General features: G+C 42.7%; 1 protein-coding gene across 1 annotated transcript in view; it reads right to left on the bottom strand.

Annotated features, from left to right (window-relative positions):
• The window catches only part of LOC126291459 (uncharacterized), a 228,507-nt gene that overhangs the window by 68,002 nt on the left and 135,510 nt on the right, over positions 1-24,995 (bottom strand). The window contains exons 5-6 of the mRNA XM_049984971.1: positions 13,415-13,713; positions 10,703-11,006 (exon numbers count right to left, since the gene is read on the bottom strand). Of these exons, the coding sequence (XP_049840928.1) occupies positions 10,703-11,006; positions 13,415-13,713 (603 nt within the window). The remainder of the gene's footprint in view (positions 1-10,702; positions 11,007-13,414; positions 13,714-24,995) is intronic.

Here is a 24,995-nt window from a genome sequence, read left to right as displayed (position 1 = left end):
GACTGATATGTCGTCGCATGCTATCGTTCAGATAAGGGAGTGTCTGGATACATCCGTCATAGACACGATCTTTCACATACGACCAGGGGCCACACATCTTGGAATTGCCTAGACAGGATGTGGTCATTACCAAAGCTTTCTAAAAGTTAATATTTCACCTGGCAAACGACATGTGGTGTTGCCCAATCTTGCATAAAATTCGTTTTGTAGATATGGTTAATTACTTGCAAAGCTGAAATCATGTGCTCTGTATAACGTGCGGATGTCGCTGTACACATAACAAACCCACGAGTTGCCATCTTCTCGAAGAAAAACAGACCTTGGATGAAGGAGCTTGTGCAGCAACACCACACTGTCACATAAGCTGACTGCAGTGGATGTTCCTGCATAACATGTGGTGGAGTAGAACCCTATTTGCGCCATTTATGTGCTTTCACAGCATCTTGCGGAATAAAGAGTGCCTCGTCTGTCCATAGAATATTGCCTAGACACATGTCATCTGTTTCCTTACATGCCAAAAAAAACCAACGAAGAGGAAAGTCACGGCGTTGTAGCCTGTCTTTAGTCTTCATTTCGTGCACATTCTGAATCTTGTAGCGTAATATGCGCCGCGAAATATTTTTAACTGTTGACCAGGTGAGAGAGAATTCCCATGACACAGCTCGGCCACTGGCTGAAGAAATTGAGGCATGTGCTGCACATGATACAGAAATTTCATGGGAATGGACCGCCCTCTCTCCCTGCTGCACCACTTAATTCACCTGTTTCTTCAGATTTCTTGGTCATATTCTTTAGGCCGTTTATTGACATGGAGCCTCTTCGCAGCCGTTGGGGATAGTCCCGCAATGCAGTGCTGCCGTTATTGCCGTTCTGACAAAACGACAGTAGCATCAATGCAAGGTCTCTTCAATAGCCGTAGTTTTCCCCTACGGAACACTTCAACCTCCTTAACGATTTACACCAACAGTCACTGCACAAAGGAAATCAACACGCATCGCCAAGCAGCAGACAGCATACTGATCTCAAAAAACCAAACATTTTACATTCTGACTGATTACAGAGCCGTATTTTCACCTGGTGGCAGAAAGTAGAACAACTATTTTTGCGGCGTACTCCGCGAGCTGACCGATAAATGAACATACCTACGATGTTTCGGCGTCCTACGATGTATGCAGCCCGTGCTTCAGTACTCCGAACACATTCAGTTTAATTAGAACCTCCGGGTACATAAAAAAAGAACCAGAAGTAGCCGAAATGTGAAGGGTGATCGCCAACCTGATTGTAACTGGTGTCCACTCATTCATTTCGGTTTTGGTCTAAGCACTTCTCGGACGAATTGCTTTCAAACGATGAATTCAAAAGCGTGTCTCAGCATTTTATTGCACCCACTATCAGTTCACAGGCTAAGGGTTCGCGAGTTGTATGCTCACATAAAGAAGAACATAACATGAAAGAACGGTTTCTCTTTTCTTGCTAACCTTGTTCCTTATTGAATGATTTATTTATTTAGCTATTTATTTCAAATTTAAAGATGTGTTAAGTGATATTTTAAAATAAGTTGTATATATTACAATTTTGGCTTGCCATCTTTCTTGTAGTTGTTTGTTATGTTTTTATCTGTATCATTTGACACGGAATAAATACTTTTTTTAAAATAACAAACCATTTTAGCTTGAAATATAAATAAAATTTTGTTGTAAAAATTTTTTCATTTATTTGTGGCAGGGTTACACAGCAACCGGTTTGGAATTATTTCAGAACAAAAACAGTCTTGGTCGCAAAGTTATTTAATGTCAATAACGCGTTCACCCTTTCTGGCACCACCATATTGTGTAGAAGTAGCTGGGTATGTAACGCATTCGTCTTAAATCTATACAAAATGAAAAACAAACGTAAAAGTAATTGGATGTGTAACCCATTTGTCATAGAAGCACATAAAATTAAAAGTGGATCTTTTTATGACGTATGGGTTACATCTCCACTTACTTTTACTTCCATTTTCCATTTTGTATAGATTCACGACGGATGGATTACATATCCAGCTACTTTTACACAATCTTATGAAGCCTCAGAAAGGTTAAACGCATTATTGACACCAAATAACTTTGGAACCAAGACTGTCTTTTTCTGAAAAAAAATTTGTTGCTTCACGAAGAATGTAAAAAGATACTAGGATAGAGGAGAGATGTGTTGGTGCCATCTCTGACTGTTACTGGTGGTGAATAGCTTGGAATGGTTTCTTCAAGCTGTCGACTGCCAGTCACAACAAAATACTTTATAGTTAGTAGCAGAGAAATGGTATTATTAACCCTATGATTTAGCATTAGGTATTCCTCCATGTACAACCCTGGTTGCTTCCTGTTGTGTACATAGTTCGGCGTAGTCATCGTGTACACAACTTTCCCAATAGAACGCACACCGCTAGGCACAACAGCGCAGGCGCAGCGCTCGTCTGTCTCCGCACTACGAGATGGTGGTGCCTTAGAGACGGACCAAATTCTGCTTCTGCCGATCCGCGTATTAATATGTAACGCAGCCAATGAGATTGCTGCTAACATAGAACCTTTTCTCCTCGCGGATCACACTCATGCAGTGATATCTGAATGCTCGAGGTATTATAACGAGAGTACAGACCTCCAATTAGTCATTCTGCCTTAGTCTGCATTAGTCTGCACTAGTCTGCATTAATCTGCATTTATCTGCACCTGTCAGTACCAGTCTACATTAGTCTGTACCAGTCTATAGTCAAGTTTAAGTCTGCGCCTAATAAGAGTACTATATTCCTGTACATAGCCATGAAGATAAATGAATAGACACTTCATCAAGTATCAGAGATATGTGAGAATAAGATTAATGTACCAAGACCAAAGGAACTTCAGAGTGTCAGTTGTAAACAGCATCCAGAATCAAGTTAAGTAATATCTATGATTTTTTATTATTTTGATAATTGTGTTAAAATTAATCAAGTTCTGTTTAAAATTGGTCACCGTCAATCTGCTACTCTAAGCGTGCAAGTGGCATTTCTATCGTCTGACCTAACAGCAGAGGATAAACACGCCACAATCAGACCACGAAACATATTGCTGACACTCGCCTACTTCATTAGAGTGACAAGTCAAATAATCTGATGGTGTGTGTACCGAAGGTCTTACAGTACACACACCACACTGCCTTGACCTGATTGCCATCACATTAGACTACATTGACACTAGTGTTAACTATCCTTAACTATTATTTGACTTATATGTACTATTTGTCGCTGTATTTTGGCACATTATGCCTGATTCATAATTCTATGTGTTATATTTGCTGTTAATATCATATTCGTCCTCCTACTGCTGTTTCTCTTGAGTGTCACTGTTTCACAGTCACAGTGGGTGTCCATATCCACCTTCGCGAGATGCATATAGGCATCTCTATTACGCTATGTCTGCAGGTACTCTTTATGTGTTGGTTTTGAAATACTGTCTCTTAATACATGTAAGTGTCCCCATTCTTCCCAGTGTCTTATTGCTGTGTACGTATGTACTTCTGTGTCTATGTGTAGTGTGGCGGCCGTTGTGGCGGAGCGGTTCTAGGCGCTTCAGTCTGGAACCGCGCGACCACTACAGTCGCAGGCTCGAATCCAACCTCGGGCATGGATGTGTGTGATGTCTTTAAGTTAGTTAGGTTTAAGTAGTTCTAAGTTCTTGTGCTCACAGCCATTTGAACCATTTGATTGTAGTGCATGTCCACTGTTCGCTTATTGCCCGCAGTGTGTCCGGGGGAACATTCTTCCACAAGTTTGCTTGTAGAACTGTCTGTCTCACACTCACACGGTTTAAGTGCATGGAATAAGGTCTGGAAGCAGTTAAGAAATATATCACATCATAGGCGCGGTCGATATGTTCCCGTATGTTAGGGAGGAAGCCGTACAGTCTACATCCCTTATCACTTAGTTCCCGATCGCCTTGCGGTTTATCCCAACCTCACGTTTTCCTTGTGGAAAGTAAATGCAGGAGAGCTGCCCTCAATTTCACTTCCTTTCTCTCGTTCATTTCACGTATGTTGTGTACCCATGTAAGCACTTGTGGTGTGCATACTGTAAGACCTTCAGTACACACACCATCAGATTATTTGACTTGTCGCTCTAACGAAGTAGGAGAATGTCAGCAATATGTCTCGTGGTCTTATTGTGGTGTGTTTAGGTGCCATTAGGTCAGACGATAGAAATGCTTTGCACACTTAGAGTATCAGATTGACGGTGACCAACTTTAAACAGAACTTGATTCATTTTCACACATTTATTAAAATAATAACAATCATAAACCTTACTTAACTTGACTCTGGATGCTATTTACAATTGACAATCTGAAGTTCCTTTGGTCTTGGTACGTTAATCTTATTCTCACATATCTCTGATGCTTGACAAAGTGTCTATACATGTATCTTCATGGCTATGTACAGGAATATGATAATCTTATTAGGCGCAGACTGAAATTTGACTATAGACTGGCACAGACTAATGCAGAGAAATGCAGACTAATGCAGACTAATGCAGACTGACTAATCGGAGGTCTGTACACTCGTTATAATACCTCGAGTGTTCAGGTATCACTGCACGAGTGTGATCTGCGACGAGAAAAGGTTCTTCGTTAGCAGCAATCTCATTGGCTGCGTTACATATTAATACGCGGATCGGCAGAAGCAGAATTTGGTCCGTCTCTAAGGCAGCACCATCTCGTAGTGCGGAGACGGACGAGCGTTGCGCCTGCGCTGTCGTGCTTAGCGGGGCGCGCTATATTGGGAAAGTTGTGTACGCGCTGACTACGTGGAACTATGTACACAACAACACTGCTAGCCAGAAATGTATTGCCGGAAACATTGCCAGGCAACAGTGGTCAACAATGTTCCTCTACATATGGTCGGGAATTGCGTGGCCGCAATGTTCCCGGACAACATCAACGGGACACACTGAGGCGACGAAAGTCGTGAGATACCTCCTAATACTGTGCCAGACCTCGTTCTGTCTGGCGTATTGCAGCAACTCGACGTGGCCTGGACTCGCTCGAATTCCACTGCATAAATATTGAGCCACATTGCTTGTATAGCTTTTCATAATTACGAAAGTGTTATCTGCGCAGGATTTTATGAACCAACTGACTTGTCGATTATGTCCCATGTTCGATGAGATTGATGTCGGACTTTCTAGGCGGCAAAATCATTTGATGGAATTGTCCAGTATGTGGTGATAAATTGTGACCCAGTGATATGGAGCATTTTCATTCATAAAAATTGCACCATTTTTTGGGAACATGAAGTTCATGAATAGCTTCAGTTGGTCTTCAAGCAGCCCAACGTAACTGTTTCCAGTCAGTGATCGTATTCGTTGGACCGGAAGACGCAGTTCATTCCACATAAACACAGCCCCACCGTTATGGAGCCACCACCAGCTTGCACAGTGTATTGTTGACAACTTGGGTCCATGGATTCGTGGGGGGTGCACCACACCCCGTCATCAGTGCTTACCAGCTGAAATCGGGACTTAGCTGACTATGCCACGGTTTTCTCACAGTCTAGTGTCTACGCTACATGGTCATAAGCCAAGGAGAGGAGCTGCACGCGATGTCGTGTCGTTAGTCTGCTGCATAGCCCAACCGCCAAATATCACTGTACATCTCACATTGATTGTCTGTTAACACTGACAGTGCCACGTAAAGGACACTGCTCTCGGTCGTTAAGTGAAGGCCGTCGGCCACTGCCTTATGTGTGATGAGACGTAACGCCTGAAATCTGGTATTTTCGGCGTGCTCTTGACACTGTCGATCTCGGAACATTGCATTCCCTAACGATTTCCGAAATGGAATGACCCACGCGTCTAGCTCTTTCTAAAAATCTGTGTTCAGACAACACCTGCTTTCTTTGGGATTGGAATGATGATATGCTTCTTGAAGTCTGGGGGAATTTCGGTCGTCTCATACACCTTGTTCACCAGATGGTAGAGTTTTGTTAGGACTGGCTCTCCCAAGGCTGTCAGTACTTCTAATAGAATGTTGTCTACTCCCGGGGCCTTGATCCGACTTTTTCAGTGCTCTGTCAAACTCTTCACGCACTATCATATCTCCCATTTCATCTTCATCTACCTCCTCTTCCAATTCCATAATATTGTCCTCAAGAACATCGCCCCTGTAGAGACCCTCTATATACTCCTTCCACCTTTCTGCTTTCCCTTCTTTGCTTATAACTGGGTTTCCATCTGAGCTCTTGATATTCATACAAGAGGTTCTCTTTTCTCCAAAGGTCTCTTTAATTTTCCTGTAGGCAGTATCTATCTTACCCCTCATGATATAAGCCTCTACATCCTTACATTTGTCATCTAGCCATCCCTGCTTAGCCATTTTGCACTTCCTGTCGATCTCATTTTTTAGACGTTTGTATTCCTTTTTGCCTGCTTCACTTGCTGCATTTTTGTATTTCCTCCTTTCACCAATTAAATTCAGTATCTCCTCTGTTACCCAAGGATTTCTACTAGCCCTCGTCTTTTTACCTACTTGATACTCTGCTGCCTTCACTATTTCATTCCTCAAAGCTACCCATTCTTCTTCTACTGTATTTCTTTTCCCCATTCCTGCCACTTGTTCCCTTATGCTCTCCCTGAAACTCTATACAACCTCTGGTTTAGTCAGTTTATCCAGGTCCCACCTCCTTAAATTCCCACCTTTTTGCAGTTTCTTCAGTTTTAATCTACAGTTCATAACCAATAGATTGTGGTCAGAGTCCACATCTGCCCCTGGAAATGTTTTACAATTTAAAATCTGGTTCCTAGATCTCTGTCTTACCATTATATTATCTATCTGAAACCTTTTATTATCTCCAGGGTTCCTCCATGTATACAACCTTCTTTCATGATTCCGCGTTAAGAGTCTGTTAATTCCCGTCGTGCAGCCATAATCGTGTCCGGAACTTTTACACATGACTCACCTGAATATAAATGACACCTCTGTCAATACAACGCCCTTTTATACCTTGTTTACGCGATACTACCGCCTTCTGTGAAATTCCATATGGCCACCCCGTGACCCTTGTCATCTCAATGTGTAAACGCTTCTAGCTGGAAATGTACCACCGCAAACATTGCTGGGCGACAGTGGCTGTCAGTGTTACTGTACGTGTGGCTCTAAATTGAGTGGCCACAGTGTTGCCAGGAAGCATCATGGGAATATATATTCGGTAATGTAGATTTTTTAAGGTCTCACAAGGGAACCTCCCCATCGCACCCCCCTCAGATTTAGTTATAAGTTGGCACACTGGAGAGGCCTTGAAAGATTGAACGCAGATCAATCGAGAAAACTGGAAAAAGTTGTGTGGAACTATGAAAAAAATAAGCAAAATATACAAACTGAGTAGTCCATGCGTCAGATAGGCAACATGAAGTGGGCTCCGCAGCACCGTGGTCCCGTGGTTAGCGTGAGCAGCTGCGGTAGGAGAGGTCCTTGGTTCAACTCTTCCCTCGAGTGCAAACTTTTTTATTTTCAGACAATTATTATCTGTCCGTCAGTCCGTCCGCCAGATGCGAGGTAACTGCGCCGTAGTATTGGGACGTTCTATGAAAACGTTAAAAACATATGTTTTGACAGAGCGCAGGGGAAACTGTGCGACTGTGAAACTGTTGCATTCGTTTGTTGCAGTTTATGCGACAAACTCTTATGTTTTCATCACTTTTTGAGAGTGATTATCACATCCACAAGAAAACCTAAATCGGGCAAGGTAGAAGAATCTTTTTGCCCATTTGCCAAGTGTACAAGTTAGGTGGGTATATTCCTGTCATGTGACGCACACGCCGTCACCAGTGTCGTATAGAATATATCAGAGGTGTTTCCCTGTTGAGGAATCGGTTGACCTATGACCTTGCGAACAAATGTTTTCGGTTCCCATTGGAGATGCACGTCCTTTCGTCTACTAATCGCACGGTTTTGCGTTGCGGTTGCAAAACACAGACACCAAAGTTATTACAGTGAACAGAGACGTCAATGAACGAACGGACAAATCATAACTTAGCGAAAATAAAGAAACTAAACTTTTCACTCGAGGGAAAACTTGAACCAAGAACCTGTCGTTACAGAGCTGCTCACGCTAACCACGGGACCACGGCGCTCCTGAGCTTTGCCTATCTTGTGCATAGACTACTCAGTTTCTATATTTTGCTTTTTTTTTTCATAGTTCCACACAACTTCTTCTTGTTTTCTCCACTGATCTGTTTTCAGTTTTTCAAGGCCTATCCACTGTGCCAACTTAAAACCGGTTCACTTGTCAGTATCACGCCTTTGGACGAAACTGACACATATTATACGATGTCACTACACGTGTACCTCACTGCGGCTGGACTAGTAATTTATAACTGAGCCGAGCTGGTTCATCTTGCAGAAAGCAGCAAAAGCGGACGGGGTAACAAGCTATCTGTACATGAGTGTACTGCATTATTTTGTGGGCATGTCTGTAGGCTGCGAATGCATTATTTCGACAGTTTACAATTAGAGAGCGTGTTTGCAGAGCGTTTTACATGCATTATTTTGACAATTTAGGAGTTGCTTGCGTGTCTGAACATCAGTGTACCACATTATTTCGGTAGCAGTTTGCAGGCCTCTAGCCTATTTATTGTGAGCGCAAGCACCTCAGGGCGATTGTTTGGGTCAGCATAATGCGAGGGTTGGAACTTAAATAGTGGCAACTGTGCAAACTATTTATTTAGAATCGATACAAAAGAGTTACATTGTTTCGCCTGTTACTGTCCTTCAAAGTAGTCACCAGTGTTGTGCAGAATCTGTTGCCAGCGATGTAGAAGGCGTAGTATACCGTCATCAGAGCCTGTTATGTTGATGCGAATGGAGTGGCCTACTGCCTGTCGAAACTCTGGAACAGTTCTAAAGTGAATGCCAGGAACTGGTTCCTTCGTCTTCGGAATCAAATCAAAGTCACAAGGACTTAAGACCGCAGAGTATGGTGGGTGATACAGTACTTTCCAATCCCATCGACCGAACACAGTAGCCACAACTTGTGCTGTGTGCGCCCGTGCATTGTTGTGCAAAATGATAGACGGGTTGCTCACAAAGTGACTCCGCTTCTTTCGCAAAGCTGGTCGCAGGTGATGCTCCAAAAACGAAAAGTCATACTGTACATTGACGGTCTGCCGTGGATGAACGTAATGCGTTAGGATAACACCATCACAGTCGTACACCAGAATCACCATAACTTTAGACCGTTCCGTTCGCACCATCAACAGAACAGGCTCTGCTAACGGTATAGTACGCCTTCCACATCGCTGGCAACGGGATCTACACAACCTGGTGACTAGTTTGAAGAACAGTAACATGTGAAAACATGTAACTCTTTTATATCGGTTGTGAATAAATATTTGCCGCTATTTAATTTCGAACCCTCGTAAATAACCTACATGAGATCCGCCCCAAAATAAATTTTTCCAACTTCCCACTTGTTGTGTACATAGTTCCGCATAGTCAGTGCGTACCGCTAAGCACAACAGCGCAGGCGCAGCGCTCGTCCATCTACGCACTACGAGATGGCGCTGTCTTAGAGACGGACCAAATTCTGCTTCCACCGATCCGCGGATTAATATGTAATGCAGCCAATGAGATTGCTGCTAACGTAGAACCTTTTCTCCTCGCGGATCACACTCACGCAGTGATACCTGAACGCGCGAGATATCATAACGAGTGTACAGACCTCCGATTAGTTAGTCTGCACTTGTCTGCATTAGTCGGCATTAGTCTATAATCAACTTTCAGTCTGCACCTAATAAGATTATCATATTCCTGTACATAGCCATGAAGAGAAATGTATAGACACTTTGTCAAGTATCAGAGACATGCGAGAACAAGATTAACGTATCAAGACCAAAGGAATTTCACATTGTAAGTTGTAAACAGCATCCAGAATGAAGTTATGTAATATCTATATTTTTTATTATTTTAATAAATGTGTGTGAAAATTAATCAAGTTCTGTTTAAAGTTGGTCACCGTCAATCTGCTACTGTAAGCGTGCAAGTGGCATTTCTATCGTCTGACCTAACGGCAGAAGATAAACAAGCCGCAATAAGACCAGGAGACATATTGCTGACACTCGCCTAATTCGTTAGAGCGACAAGTCAAATAATCTGATGGTGTGTGTGCCGAAGGTCTTACAGCACGCACACCACACCACTGAAAGAAATAAGTAAAGTACACTGCTTTCTCTCCAGCAGCTGGAGACACACTAAATCCTTTTCCTGCCGTTTTTCCCCTGACCGCCATCTTGGATTACGTCATAGGAGGGACGACAGCGCCCTCTCGTGGTGGTACTGAGTATGAGGTCAGCTGGAATCCGGGCATCACGAGGAACACACTGGATGGAGCTATTGCCTATGACAGCTCAAAGTGTTTAAATAAACACGGCACGCAAAATAAAGACTTACGTCCATCCTATCCAGCAGCCCAGCACAGACTGTCCTTTTCCCGCAAATTCCAAGAAAGAGGTGATGGTTGGATGACAGTTTAGTGGAGGTAGCCCAAGTGATTTTATCGCCAAAATTTTCCCGACTTTTTTTAGGTTAGTGGAGGTAGCCCAATTGACATATTATACGATGTCGCCATATGTGTACCGCACTGCGAGTGAATTAGTATTTACAACAAAAGCAGCAACAGCGGACAAGGTAAGAAAGGCGCTCACCTGTGCAGCAGCGGCCTAAACTGCTGGACAAACTTGTTGTTGGCCGCGGTGGAAGGCGGCGGCCGGGGAGTCTGGCTGCCCCCCGGGGGCGGCTTCCTGCCGCCTGCGGCCTTCTGCGGGGGTGGCGCCGCAGTCGTACTCGCGGCCGCGCCGGTTCCCGCCCCCGCTCCCGCCCCCGGCCTGCCGCTGCCGGCGCCGTTCTTCTTGTTCTTGGCGGGCGCCGCGGTCGTGGTCGTGGTCGTACTAGGCTCCTCTGGAGGTGGCGACGAGTTGCTCCCACTCAGCAGTACCCAGGTCGAGATTCCTGAAGATGGCGTTAGCACCGTGTCGAAACTCTTTTTTCCGAAATTGACATATAGCACTCAGTATTGGGCGAGTACCTCAGGTGTCACCCCTAAGACTCTCGGAAGACAATATGACTGCCATTTTTTACTCCGAGCAGCCTAATTCGAGGCTCGAGTTTTCAGTACACGAGGCGCTGCCATACAGTCCTTTACCAGTGACAGACAAAACGGCTGACACTCTGGAATGTAGTTCAGCCGCAATTTTTGCTCTGGTAAATGGGGTGTAATCAGTAGGGAAGATTCAAAACCATTTTACGAAATATGAATATGATCCCGAGCAGCAAATGATATTTACGCTTTTTCAGCCCTCTTGTCCCCCTTTGCTTTAATCTCAGAGGAGGTAGGAGGGTGTGCGACATCAACACATGTACGAACAAATTGCATCTGTTGGTCTACGTCAAAGACGTGCTGAGTAACGTGCTCATCTTTCATGTATTGCTTCGTGTGGAGTGCATCCTCCATTGAACCAAACAGATGGATGTCCTGTGTTAGGCAGTGACGAACCCATCGGGCACACACTTTTGACTACGCCAACTGATGGACCAAAGCCTATCAGCGAGATATCCAGTTGAAGAATGAGGAGTGTGACTGTGATCTGTCGATCCCCTCGAATGAGAGTGTCCGCACGTTCCTACACTGCAGGAGTCATGTTGTGTGCGACCGGACGGCACGCAGGAGATCGTACACGTTTACACGACCTCACTGCAATGACGACAGGCGCCTCCGCCAATGATTCACCGTGCTTTTGTTCACTACAAGGTCTGTAGACGTTCTGTACGCGTCTCAGGATATTTACAATGCTCTGGTTTTCCACCCAAACAAACTGAATGACGTATCTCTGTCTGGGACACACCTCCATTACTATTTTGAAGGCTGTGTGTAGCGGAATTTCATCAAGCTGTAGGGGTTGAAGCGGGAATATTCCACGATGTCCCACAACAAATTCCGAGTTTTTTTATCCGGAATTTCCCCAGAAAAAAGTGTGTTGCATTAGTAATTGAACGCCCCACCTCAGACTTAAAGAAGAATATAATAATTCCAATCCCAAATAAAGCAGGTGTTGACAGATGTGAAAAATACCGAACTATCAGTTTGATAAGTCACAGCTGCAAAATACTAACGCGAATTCTTTACAGACGAACGGAAAAACTGGTAGAAGCCGACCTCGGCGAAGATCAGTTTGGATTCCGCAGAAATGTTGGAACACGTGAGGCTATACTGACCTTACGACTTATCTTAGACAATGGATTAAGAAAAGGCAAACCTAAATTTCTAGCATTTGTAGACTTGGAGAAAGCTTTTGACAATGTTGACTAGAATACTCTCTTTCAAATGCTAAAGGTGGCAGGGGTAAAATACAGGGAGCGAAAGGCCATTTACGATTTGTACAGAAACCAGATGGCAGTTATAAGAGTCGAGGGGCATGAAAGGGAAGCAGTGGTTGGGAAGAGAGTGAGACAGGGTTGTAGCCTCACCCCGTTGCTATTCAATCTGTACATTGAGCAAGCAGTAAAGGAAACGAAAGAAAAATTCGGAGTAGGTATTAAAGTACATGGAGAAGAAATAAAAACTTTGAAGTTCGCCGATGACATTGTAATTCTGTGAGAGACAGCAAAGGACTTGGAGGAGCAGTTGAACGGAATGGACAGTGTCTTGAAAGGAGGATAATGGAATGTAGTCGAATTAAGTCGGGAGATGTTGAGGGAATTAGATTAGGAAATGAGGCGCTTAAAGTAGTAAAGGAGTTTTGCTGTTTGGGGAGTAAAATAACTGATCATGGTCGAAGTAGAGAGGATATAAAATGTAGACTGGCAATGGCAAGGAAAGCGTTTCTGAAGAAGAGAAATTTGTAAACATCTAGTATAGATTTAAGTGTCAAAAAGTGGTTTCTGAAAGTATTTGTATGGAGTGTAGCCATGTATGGAAGTGAAACATGACGATAAATAGTTTAGCCAAGCAGAGAATAGAAGCTTTCGAAAAGTGGTGCTACAGAAGAATGCTGAAGATTAGATGGGTACATCACTTAACTAATGTGGAGGTATTGAACATAATTAGGGAGAAGAGGAGTTTGTGGCACAACTTAACTAGAAGAAGGGATAGGTTGATAGGACATGTTCTGAGACATCAGGGGATCACAAATTTAGTATTGGAGGGCAGCGTGGAGGGTAAAAATCGTAGAGGGAGACCAAGTGATGAATACACTAACCAGATTCAGAAGGATGTAGGCTGCAGTAGGTACTGGGAGATGAAGCTTGCACAGCATAGAGTAGCATGGAGAGCTGCATCAAACCAGTCTCAGGACTGAAGACAACAACAACCTAGATCCGTGACATCGAGTCATTTCCGCGACGGGGGGCCGGCCACGTACCTGGCTGGGGGCGCGCCGTGCTGCCGCCGCCGCCCCCGCGAGTCCTGTCCACCAGCTGCTGGACGCGGCGCTCGTCGGCCAGCTCGTGCTCCTCCAGCAGCACGGGCACCGCCTCGCCCTGCCCGCCCACCTGGCCCTGGCCGTGCTGGAGTTCTGCCTGCGCCCTGAGCTGCTGCACCAGCGGCGGAGTCCTCGTGTCCTGCAGCAGCTGCCCGGCCACCGACGCGATGGACGGCCCCAGCGCCGGAGAGCCTCTGCGCGGGGACCAGCGGCGAGTGCCCGCGAGCGCGCCGCTGCTGCTGTCGACACGGTTGTAGTCAGTCGACTGACTGTATGTCGGGATGTAATCTAGCCTAACGCATACTAGCAACCCTCGATAGAGTGCACGCAGAATATAGTGGCACGTAGATGAGCATAGGGCAGGGCACACACGGGGAGAGCCACAGTGGGTGGGCTTGCAGGCAGTCGCTGTAGTGGAAATGCCGAGCGCTGAAAGGAAGTGGCGTTCTTAACTCAAGCCTACATTTTTTGTAAATATTAAGTAGAGCCCGTCCACACCCATCGTTGCACGGTGATTATCCATATATAGGGTGTTACAAAAAGGTACGGCCAAACTTTCAGGAAACATTCCTCACACACAAAGAAAGGAAATATGTTATGAGGACATGTGTCCGGTAACGCATACTTTAGAGCTCATTTTATTACTTCTCTTCAAATCACATTAATCGTGAAATGGAAACACACAGCAACAGAACGTACCAGCGTGACTTCAAACACTTTGTTACAGGACATGTTCAAAATGTTAGCGAGGATACATGCATCCACCCTCCGTCGCATGGAATCCCTGATACGCTGATGCAGCCCTGGAGAATGGCGTATTGTATCACAGCCGTCCACAATACGAGCACGAAGAGTCTCTACATTTGGTACTGGGGTTGCGTAGACAAGAGCTTTCAAATGCCCCCATAAATGAAAGTCAAGAGGGTTGAGGTCAGGAGAGCGTGGAGGCCATGGAATTGGTCCGCCTCTACCAATCCATCGGTCACCGAATCTGTTGAAAAGCATACGAATACTTCGACCGAAATGTGCAGGAGCTCCATCGTGCATGAACCACATGTTGTGTCGTACTTGTAAAGGCACATGCTCTAGCAGCACAGGTAGAGTATCCTGTATGAAATCATGATAACGTGCTCTATTGAGCGTAGGTGGAAGAACATGGGGCCCAATCAAGACATCACAACAATGCCTGCTCAAACGTTCACCGAAAATCTGTGTTGATAACGTGATTGCCCAATTGCGTGCGCATTCTCGTCAGCCCACACATGTTGATTGTGAAAATTTACAATTTGTTCACGTTGGAATGAAGCCTCATCCGTAAAGAGAACATTTGCACTGAAATGAGGATTGACACATTGATGGATGAACCATTCGCAGAAGTTTACCCGTGGTGGCCAATCAGCTGCTGATAGTGCCTGGACACGCTGTACATGGTACGGAAACAACTGGTTCTCCCGTAGCACTCTCCATACAGTGACGTGGTCAACGTTACCTTGTACAGCAGTAACTTCTCTGACGCTGACATTAGGGTTATCCTCAACTGCACGAAGAATTGCCTCGTTCATTGCAGGTGTCCTCGTCGTTCTAGGTCTTCCCCAGTCGCGAGTCATAGGCTGGAATGTTATGTGCTCCCTAAGACGCCGATCAATTGCTTCGAACGTCTTCCTGTCGGGACACCTTCGTTCTGGAAATCTGTCTCGATACAAACGTACCGCGCCACGGCTATTCCTCCGTGCTAATCCATACATCAAATGGGCATCTGCCAACTCCGCATTTGTAAACATTGCATTGACTGCAAAACCACGTTCGTGATGAACACTAACCTGTTGATGCTACGTACTGATGTGCTTGATGCTAGTACTGCAGAACAATGAGTCGCATGTCAATACAAGCACCGAAGTCAACATTACCTTCCTTCAATTGGGCCAACTGCCGGTGAATCGAGGAAGTACAGTACATATTGACGGAACTAAAATGAGCTCTAACATGGAAATTAAACGTTTCCGGGCACATGTCCACATTACATCTTTTCTTTATTTGTCTGTGAGGAACGTTTCCTGTACCGTTTGTAGCACCCTGTAGATCAACTGCCATTTCTCCTTTTGTCAGTATTGAGCTCTAAATGTAACAAAATCCGCGATTTATTTTCGTCTGACTTGTTAACCATTTATAACGTTCAGAGAAGCGTCACGGGTGGAGAATCTTGAGCAAAACCTACATTTTTCTTCATGCCACGTTAAAATTTTCTCCCTTTGCCAAAACACAGTGTCATCTCGCTAACATGTTGCACACACGCGATTGGATGGAATTCTGAAACAGTGGTTTATTAAGTCTATTAAATGAGAAACTCAGGAAGAGTAAGGTCAGTTGTTTATGAAAAAGCACATTCTCGGTACAAAAATAGACTTGAAATGTCTTAGCTTTTGTTCCAAAACCCATAGCATTTCTTGTTTCACCAGGTATAGATACATCAAACGTTTTATGAAATATGAGGAATGTTGTGAATATTTCGCTCCGGCTGTAGTGCTGGCTCACTTGATCGCAAATGAGTGTGCTACATCCATTTTCTCGAGACTTGTGACTGATATAAACCATTGCCCAAGTCTTAAGAAAAGTTCACTATGTTAGCTACATATCGAACACAGCAACATATGTAATATACAACAAAGGCAATATCAATGCACGTCCTATTTTTCATTGCGAAATTTTCTTATTTCGCCAGGTATCTTACTTCCATGAAAATATCACAATGACTATTACCATTAACTAAATGGCATAGAAAGTTGTAACTAACACAAAAAGGAAAACTTTTTACCTAATAGTTTCTGTAAAATCGTTTGAGAAAAACGGATGGCCATGCGCCACGATTCTGCCATCGGCAACCGGCTGAAAGGTACCAGACTGTCAGCCTCCCCTCCCAAACAAACGAATGAACTCTCCCATCGCTCTGGACGAAAACTGGTCACTGCACATCAGCCACCGTACCCTGCGCAGACTCTACCAGTGGCCGTAGGTGAATACATTTATCAAAACAAAACACGGGGGACCCGTGCAAAACTTTCACACTTTTATACATTTAAATAGTGACAGTATTTCGAATGAGTGTAGTCGCTGGGATAAGAGCAACTGTGCGAATGAAGAGAAAACATCTTCAAAAATGAACAGAATGATGTGAAACAATAATTATGATACATCCTTGTATATACACTTCCATGCACATAACTCTGAACAAAAGTCTTTACGCAACATTACAGTATCTTGGTGTAATCGATATTTGACAGAAGAATGTAATGTTCATGCAATTTTTGTTTTTCATTTTCTCGATGGGACACAAAAATATTAGTTGAGTTACTTAACCGTGAAAAGGCAACATAAATTGTCCCAGAGTAAAGACAGGATTTCATGAATGCAGTCCTGCTCTTTGAAGTGTTTGTCAGTGTGAATTGTTTACAGTGATTGCAAATGCAATTTTAATAGGCAGCTGTCTTCTTGACAATTGAAAAGCCATGCTTCGATCAGATGGTGTTAAGTTTATCTCTGGTATTAACCATAGAGAACTAGCGTACTGTCAAGTCGTTTTGCAAGACTGTCACTGCAAAAATGTACGTCAGGCTCTGTAATACTATAAAGTGCCGTATCATACCTATAACTACCAAAAATCGAGTGCATCTGAACTGTGACACCTATAGCAAAAAAGCAGAATGCAATATCACTTGCCCTTGAAAGTTACGTAGCTGGTATATTCCCGGTATCAAATGGATACTGTTAAAATGTCTGCGCAACATATATAAATAATCCACGACACTAGGGATGTAGTGACGTTCGAAATATACGGGACGCTATGCGGACAAACACACGACGTCCCGATAACACGTGACCAGGACGGCAATGTATGTTGACAACACAAAATCTGTTCTGCGCATGTGAATGCTCACTCCAGAGATATTTACTCTATGGTATTAACATACATTTCCTGGTGTCAGCTGAGAATTAACTGTAAACAGGGGACGCGTGTGAGACTTTCGCTCCTTTATAGTTGTAAAGGCACTATAATGCCCTTTTGCCTATGGTACTTAAAAGTGTGTTTTATTTTAAAATTTTCCACAAGTAGTAACTTTTAGTGCAAGCTCAGTATGTAGTGTCAGAAGGTGGTTAAAAATCCTTTGTAACAATACCTCAGATATCCCCATATGGTTAGTTTGTGTTGAGAAATCTGATGTTGCTAGAGAAATAAGATATATGATAATAACTTTATCTAAATCTATCTCTATGTAAACGATATTCTTTGTAAATTGCTAGTTTCATCCAGTAAAATAAAATAATTTTGAAATTTACTGACAAGAAACGTTATTTACAGAAATTTTTCATTAAATTTTGTAATATTTACCTAAAAAATTTCTGTAAGGCCAATTTAAATACTTCCATTGCCAGCAACGTTAATGATTAGACGCTTAGCTTACAATTGCAACCTCTCTGGCCTCCCCCCCTTAGCAGGAAGAAACAAAGTATAGTTAGGAATGTTTGCGCAGACGTGATGAGTAGTTTGTCGAAGCCGAACACCAATGGTCTGTGTGTTTAAACATATAGAAGCTAAAATGAATGACTTCTTATTATTTACTAGTTAAAGTTATTCGTTGAACTGTTACCATTTTAGGAAGTTCCAGATTTCTGTATACAGGAAAAACTCGGGGCAGCACTTATAACCTGAAGAGGGTAATGACGCTAATATAGAACTAGCTACATATCAGATTCAGAATTTACCTTTGTGGACATGGCTGATCTGAGAATTGGTTAGGTGCAGGTAGGACTCGCGGTGTAATGGTTCCGTACAAAATTATGTATATACACAGTTCATCCATTCCGGGAAACGAAGATTTCGACGAATTGTGCCTGTTACCTGTATCGATATAGGCAAAATATCGGACCCAGGGATTCCAAGACTTTAGAGAATATTTTAATTTGAAACTCCAAAGCCGATAACAAATGCCATAAGAAAAATTTTGTTTTGTGATATAAATTAACAATTTTCTGATTGTTTTTCTTTACTTGTTCTGTGAAACCTTTCTTCGTGGCAAATTTGATGATTATAGACCTATACGTTTTGATGAGTGACTTCGCCAGTATCAAAACATGGGACATAGATGGCCGTATCTATTGACTGCACTGGTTTAAAAGCTTCACTTTTTTACTCCATCAAAGGTGTACAGACCTCAGTATATGGTACAAATTTAAACTTGCTACATCTACCAGTTCCTGGGAAGAAGGGGCCTCAACAGATGGAGGGACAGACAGAAAGTCAGTCAGATAACAAATGGGAAAAAATTATTTTCGTGTGATTTAATAATAAATTCGCAGTTTTTAGATTTGTTCATTTGGTTTTAGTGTGCATTCTTCCTTATTGCCAGATTTCGTGATTTCAAACCAACGGGAAGTGCCCTGTAGGTTTTGATGAGTGAGTTTGCGAGTATCAAAGTATGTGACATAAACAGCCGCATCTTTTGACTAAACTGAATTAGATGCTAATGTTTATTATATCATCAACGTCGAGTTGTTTATCCCATTTCAAGCACAATATTTTGACGACAGAGCCAGCTATATTTGTTGCTTCAAGGCGACAGGGTTGTTCGTCTAAATGTCATGCACAAAACGGAACCAAAATCTCAGCCATCCACTGAAAAGTATACAATTAAGAAAGCCAGAAGAAATATGAGTTACTTTTTATGTTTATTTGGATTCACGATTATGGCCTTTCTCGCGGTTAATCTTCAGACCAATATCTAATTACTGAGAGTCGCGACGATTCATTCACAGCACAACGATAACAGTAATTGATCAGCTGCGCCTCGCAACAATGAGCTATAAGTCTGACGATGATCTATAACAGGGATATAAACGTTAATCCAAATAAACATAAAGAGTAATATATTAAATAATATTTCCGTCAGAGTCGCAAATAGTATTTTTATTAGTGACTAGTTTCGAGTTTTTCCTTCGTTCTAAAACCATTAACCGATATTGTGAGATGCAATTTTATTAACAAAACATGAAATACAAGCATTTTTTGTACTCAGATTACAGGAGTGCAACAAATCTTATGTGGTGCACTTGCATTTATCATATTTCACTGTACATAACAGATTTGTTTTCAGCACAGCTACATAACAAATATTACTTGAATTGATAGAGTCAAGATTCGATAGGCGTCTTTAGTTGATTGGACATAAAAATTTTGACAGGTGCTTTTAGTTGTGTATTGTGTGTCCTTATGTTCTGCCTCTCAGAGATCATAGTGTAACAGCTAAATCCATAGATGATGTGTCGGTAAAGGTCTGAGACATTATCGCACTGTTTTATAAATTACTGATATGTTATAACCTAATTACCTTATTGAATCATTAATCATTTTTAAAAAGAGCAAAAACAATATTGTGTTTAAAGTCGAACTGTTCGTTCATCAACTTGTTCGGCTCCTTAGTTTTCTGTTCTTCAAGTAAATCTAACTTTATTTCCTTAGGTGCCATGTGTAAAATTTCCACAGCACTGTCAGTACCACCCAATGTACGTTTTGTGTTTTGCAAATGATGGCCAATAGCAGTCTTGTTGTTTGGACTGATATGTTCCTTGTATCTAGTTACAAATTTCCGACCAGCTTGGCCTGTATAAAAACGTTCACATGCTTCACATTGTAATCTATACACATCAGATGCATTTTCATTATTTCCAATCATATGTCTTAGTTTATACCTTCATTGACCTGCAGTTCGAAATGCTATTTTGAGTGTTAAGGGAAAGTGCGCGCTAACATTTCGATGATACGGCCATATACTACAGTATTAAAAACTTTATTCTTTCCTTGTGTGTTTTGTTTCTTTTTTGTATGTTTTGAGAATTTGTGTAACTAAGCTTCTCTTAAATCCTTCGCTACTGTTACTTGTTGAAATATCCATAACTCCCGTTGTATTTCCGTTTCATCTAATGGAAGCTTACATAAGCGAGCTACCATACCAGATAAATAAGTCATTTTATATTCTGCTGGATGGTTAGAGTCATCCCTTATTGGCGGCGCATGATAGCCGTGCTGTCTAGGGCACCTTGTCACGGTTCGCGACGCTCACCCCCATCGGAGGTTCGAGTCCTTCTTCGGGCATGGGTGAGTGTGTTGTCCTTAAGTTAGATTAAGTAGTGTGTAAGCCAAGGGACCGATGACCTCAACAGTTCGGTCCCATAGGAACTTACCGCAAATTTTTTCATCCCTTATTACTGTTTCTGAGTGTGTTGGTTTACGATGAATGGAAAATTTCAACTTATTTTCTTCCCTTGGTTTTTGACATAAGTGTAATAAGTGTCGAAGTGTTGGCTTGACCTTCTCGATCTCCAGATCCTTCTCCACTAGAGCATGTATGGGATATCATCAAACGGCAACTCCAGCGCCATCCAAAAACAGCATTAACAATTGATTACCAAATGCAACAATCATGGAACTCCACCCCACAGACTGGCATCCGGCACCTACACAACACCTTGAAGCAGATTCTGGCCGTTTGACCGGTTATCAACGTCCCAGCATTTCACATTTGCAATGACTTTTCTCTCGCTTGCATTAAAATGTAATCTTGCGACGTTAATAACTTAGTCAAATTTGTTCCCAAAATTTCCCTACCCTACATATTTATTTCTTGGTGCTGGGATTTTTTTCCGTCAGTGAATATTGTAGTACATACAAAGAGATTAGGAGTCTTGCATCAGACCACTCTTCTGACCACAACAAATAAAACAAAAGAACTTATAACGTACTTTATTTACATTTCTGCTGCTGGAACATCTAGTTCAGTTATCTTTATTGCTTGCAAATGCCACGCGTAGATCGACTCTTTCTAAATGTCAGGAATTTACATTTGCCCACGAAACTGAGTAGTTAATAAATACATCATAATGTAAATTAGCTCACGAAAGTGGTGCCCAACACAAACATCTCTACAACAAATAGCTTCTTTTTTATGACTAACAAAAGTAGCATTAGGACGTTCATCCACTGAAGTAGGCAATATTCCCAGCAAGAGGCCACATCTTTCAAAACCTTACAGCCCGCTCACACGCGGCCGACACGACCAAGCCTGATTTGACGATCTCAGATCAGAAGAGATTTTCTCTCGACAAAATTATCAGCTGATTTCAATATTGTGGGGTCATGTGGTCTATATTTGAAAAACGAATAAGGTCTTTCGACCTTCTCTAGTGTTGCACACGCAGTTAGAAAAAAGCACGTTATTTTTGTGTGAAAACGTGCAGAATTTCATTGACCATACATCGTTTTCAAGTTGCCAAAAAAAAAAGTTCGAATGTGTGTGAAATCTTATGGGACCTAACTGCTAAGGTCATCAGTCCCTAAGCTTACACACTACTTAACCTACATTATCTTAAGGACAAACACACACACCCATGCCCGAGGGAGGACTCGAACCTCCGCCGGGACCAGCTGCCCAGTAGCTGTAGCGGCTAATCCCGCGCGGCTTCAAGCTGTCATGGAACGTTGCTGAGGTTATTTGTCAGGTACGAGGTGTGGCTATAAAATAACGGGAGCGATGCTGACACAGATGAAGTATGAGTGCGCCAAAGATGAACGGCCAATACCTGTGAAGCTTGAAGCCTTCTAAGTCGAATGCGGCATCTGCGGTGTCTGTAGGCAAATCTAGGTGACCGTGGCCTTCGTCTGTGCAAGAGCTATCATTTTGTTCACTTCACAGAGAGCAAATCAAGATGATTTTTTTTCGACATTCGTGGAATTGTGTATCTTCATGGGGTTCCTGAAGGTCAAACTATTAATCAGAATTACTACCTTGCAGTTATTGCTCAACTCCGTGAGAGAAAATGAGATAACGACTCGAATTGTGGAAGAAAAAGTCATGAATTCCGCATCAACGCACCGCCTCATACCGCACTGTCAAGAGGTCTCAATAGTTCAATTCTTTTATCTTGGCGGTTCGCGCATGCCCGCCCAGACGCGGAAGATTGCTGCGTTGCCAGTTGTACGTGCCAAGGGAAGCAGCGTCATAGTATAGTTCGCAAACTTACGTTTAGAGGGGAGCGCCCAGTTTATGAAGTAAAGCCACCACGGTGGCATTAACCTTTTCGCTGCCCCCCACATTCCGCGATGTGCGCGATTTTGTCATCATTGCATTGATCGCCTGTGCAGACACATGGTGTTTCGACTGCTTTGACACACTTTTTCATAAAAACTATCTGGCCCAAAAATTTGATTTTTACGCGTCTTCTTGACTGATTCCTTCCTCCCATAAATGATTTAATTTTGTTTCGATGTTCAATGCAGTTATTGTGCAGCATTAGATGTAAACCAATGCACGAAATTTTGAAGTGTTTGCAGAGGTAAAAGTCCATAGTGTATACTTTCCATATGGTCGATTTTAGTTGCCACTAGAAATTTCAAAAAATTACATTAAAATGAATAAAATTTATGAAGTAAGACACTTCGATATTGTTTCTAAATAAAGAAAATATTAAGCACTGAACAAGGTTTGAACTCAGCAGCCATACACATATTTTTCATTATTTTTTTTCGTTTTGTTCGTTATTGATCGTTGTGTTTGGTCGTTGCGGACGTCGCAAGACATCCTGTTCAAGTTCGGTGGTTGATCCTTCCACTCAGTTTTTTATTACAGAGGCCAACCGAGTCTCTGACCGAACACACTGAGCTACCGTGCCGGCATTTTAACCATTACACTAACGCAGCTCGTCATTCAATGCATCTCCCGGAGGACTTTAAAATCTCACGCAAAATACCGACAAATACTGTTGGTATGACTATGAATTATTCACTTTTCGTCTAAGTACAATAAGAAATAACAATTACTGCTGTTAGTGAGAATGATTCAAACACCTTTCCTTGCTATCACCTGAATTATGAGGCTTGTTGCTTGTTTGGTTTAATTAATTAATAGAATAAGAAGCAATTGGTATAAAGAATGCTTTTTTCAAACTTTCTATAAAAGAAAGGCTGCTATCAAGACATTGCTTTTGTTCAATTACTTTATTTATGATGAACATTTCTAAAACTGAAGACACTCGTCCGTGCTGTGCACTGCTGTCGAGCTCTGGCAACGTCGTTCTCTATTCATTGGCTGGCTGTGTTTTGTGACGTCAGATGCGCAGAACGAACCTAAACTCCGCCGCCGTCATAAATGGCGCGCACTTTGGTGGACTACACCATTCCACTCTTAGACCATGCTTCAGCGGGTGAGTTTTATCATTTCCCCGAGGTCTAATCCGCATCAGGAGGAACAAGATTTCAGTCCTGTGACGCAGTAAAAGAAGAAGCTGACACGTCATCAAGAAGCTCACAGTGGAAGACCTCCAGCACTGTTTACACCAGTGGAAAACTCGAATGGAGTGGTGCAGGGATGGAGGAGGCCAATATTTTGAGGGTTACACTAACTAAATATGTATGTTTTAGAAATAAAGTGTTTTACAGCAATAGTCCCGTAATTTTAAAGTCACATCTTGTGTACTGTGCACTAACGGTCCTACCACAATTCTGGCCGTACGTGAAACAATACTTTACACGCAGCACGAGACAAACCTGTGCCCCACTGTCTGCTCAGTTTTGATTCAGACACAGAAAGTATTCGGTTCGGAGAAGCTGCCATCATCAAAGAACTTAATATTAAACTGAGCTATTCTGACCACTACCTACAATTAAATACACAACAACTACGTTCAGTTTCACTAACTACAAGTGATCCTTGTACTTACGTAGTTTTCTATAATTAAAGGAAATTTGTGCATAGCTACATACCAGCAATCTATCTCCGTAGTCCCCGATACAAAGTGCCAAGCAACACCCTCTATTACTGTGCAAGTTGATAACAGGACAACGAAGAAAAGTACAGTTACTGCCCCATTTCTACGAGTGCTCTTGAAATTTCGTGCATGCGAGCTTCTGCTGAGATGACACTTTACCTTGGGCAGGCATCTCTGCATTCTGTGCTCACGTCGACAGTACGACCAGCGTTCCGTCACAGTTCAGATCTTCTTTCAACAGCGATCAGTCCACACACCATGCCAGGAAAGGTCTGTCCCATAGCTCTGGATGAAATCTTGTGCGCAGTTTTTGGTGCTCCTCACGTGTCTGCTTGGCACTGCTACGTGTTTTTCTTTTTTTTTTTTTTATCAGTCCTGTCTCTATCAGTGGTGAGTAACTCGAGCCGTATCGCGTAAACAAATTCAATATATTTTGTAGTTCTTCATGTGGCCCTTATTTAAAGACAGCCACTCGGCACAAAACATCCTATCACAACGAGGTGCATTCAAGTTCTAAGGCTTCCGATTTTTTTTCTACTTAACTACTCACCCGAAATCGATGGAACCGGCGTTACTTCTCGACGTAATCGTCCTGCAGACGTACACATTTTTCACAACGCTGACGCCATGATTCCATGGCAGCGGTGAAGGCTTCTTTAGGAGTCTGTTTTGACCACTGGAAAATCGCTGAGGCAATAGCAGCATGGCT

Source organism: Schistocerca gregaria, chromosome 9, assembly GCF_023897955.1.
Source record: "Schistocerca gregaria isolate iqSchGreg1 chromosome 9, iqSchGreg1.2, whole genome shotgun sequence".
NCBI lineage: Eukaryota > Metazoa > Arthropoda > Insecta > Orthoptera > Acrididae > Schistocerca > Schistocerca gregaria.
This window is presented reverse-complemented; position numbering and strand designations above follow the sequence as displayed.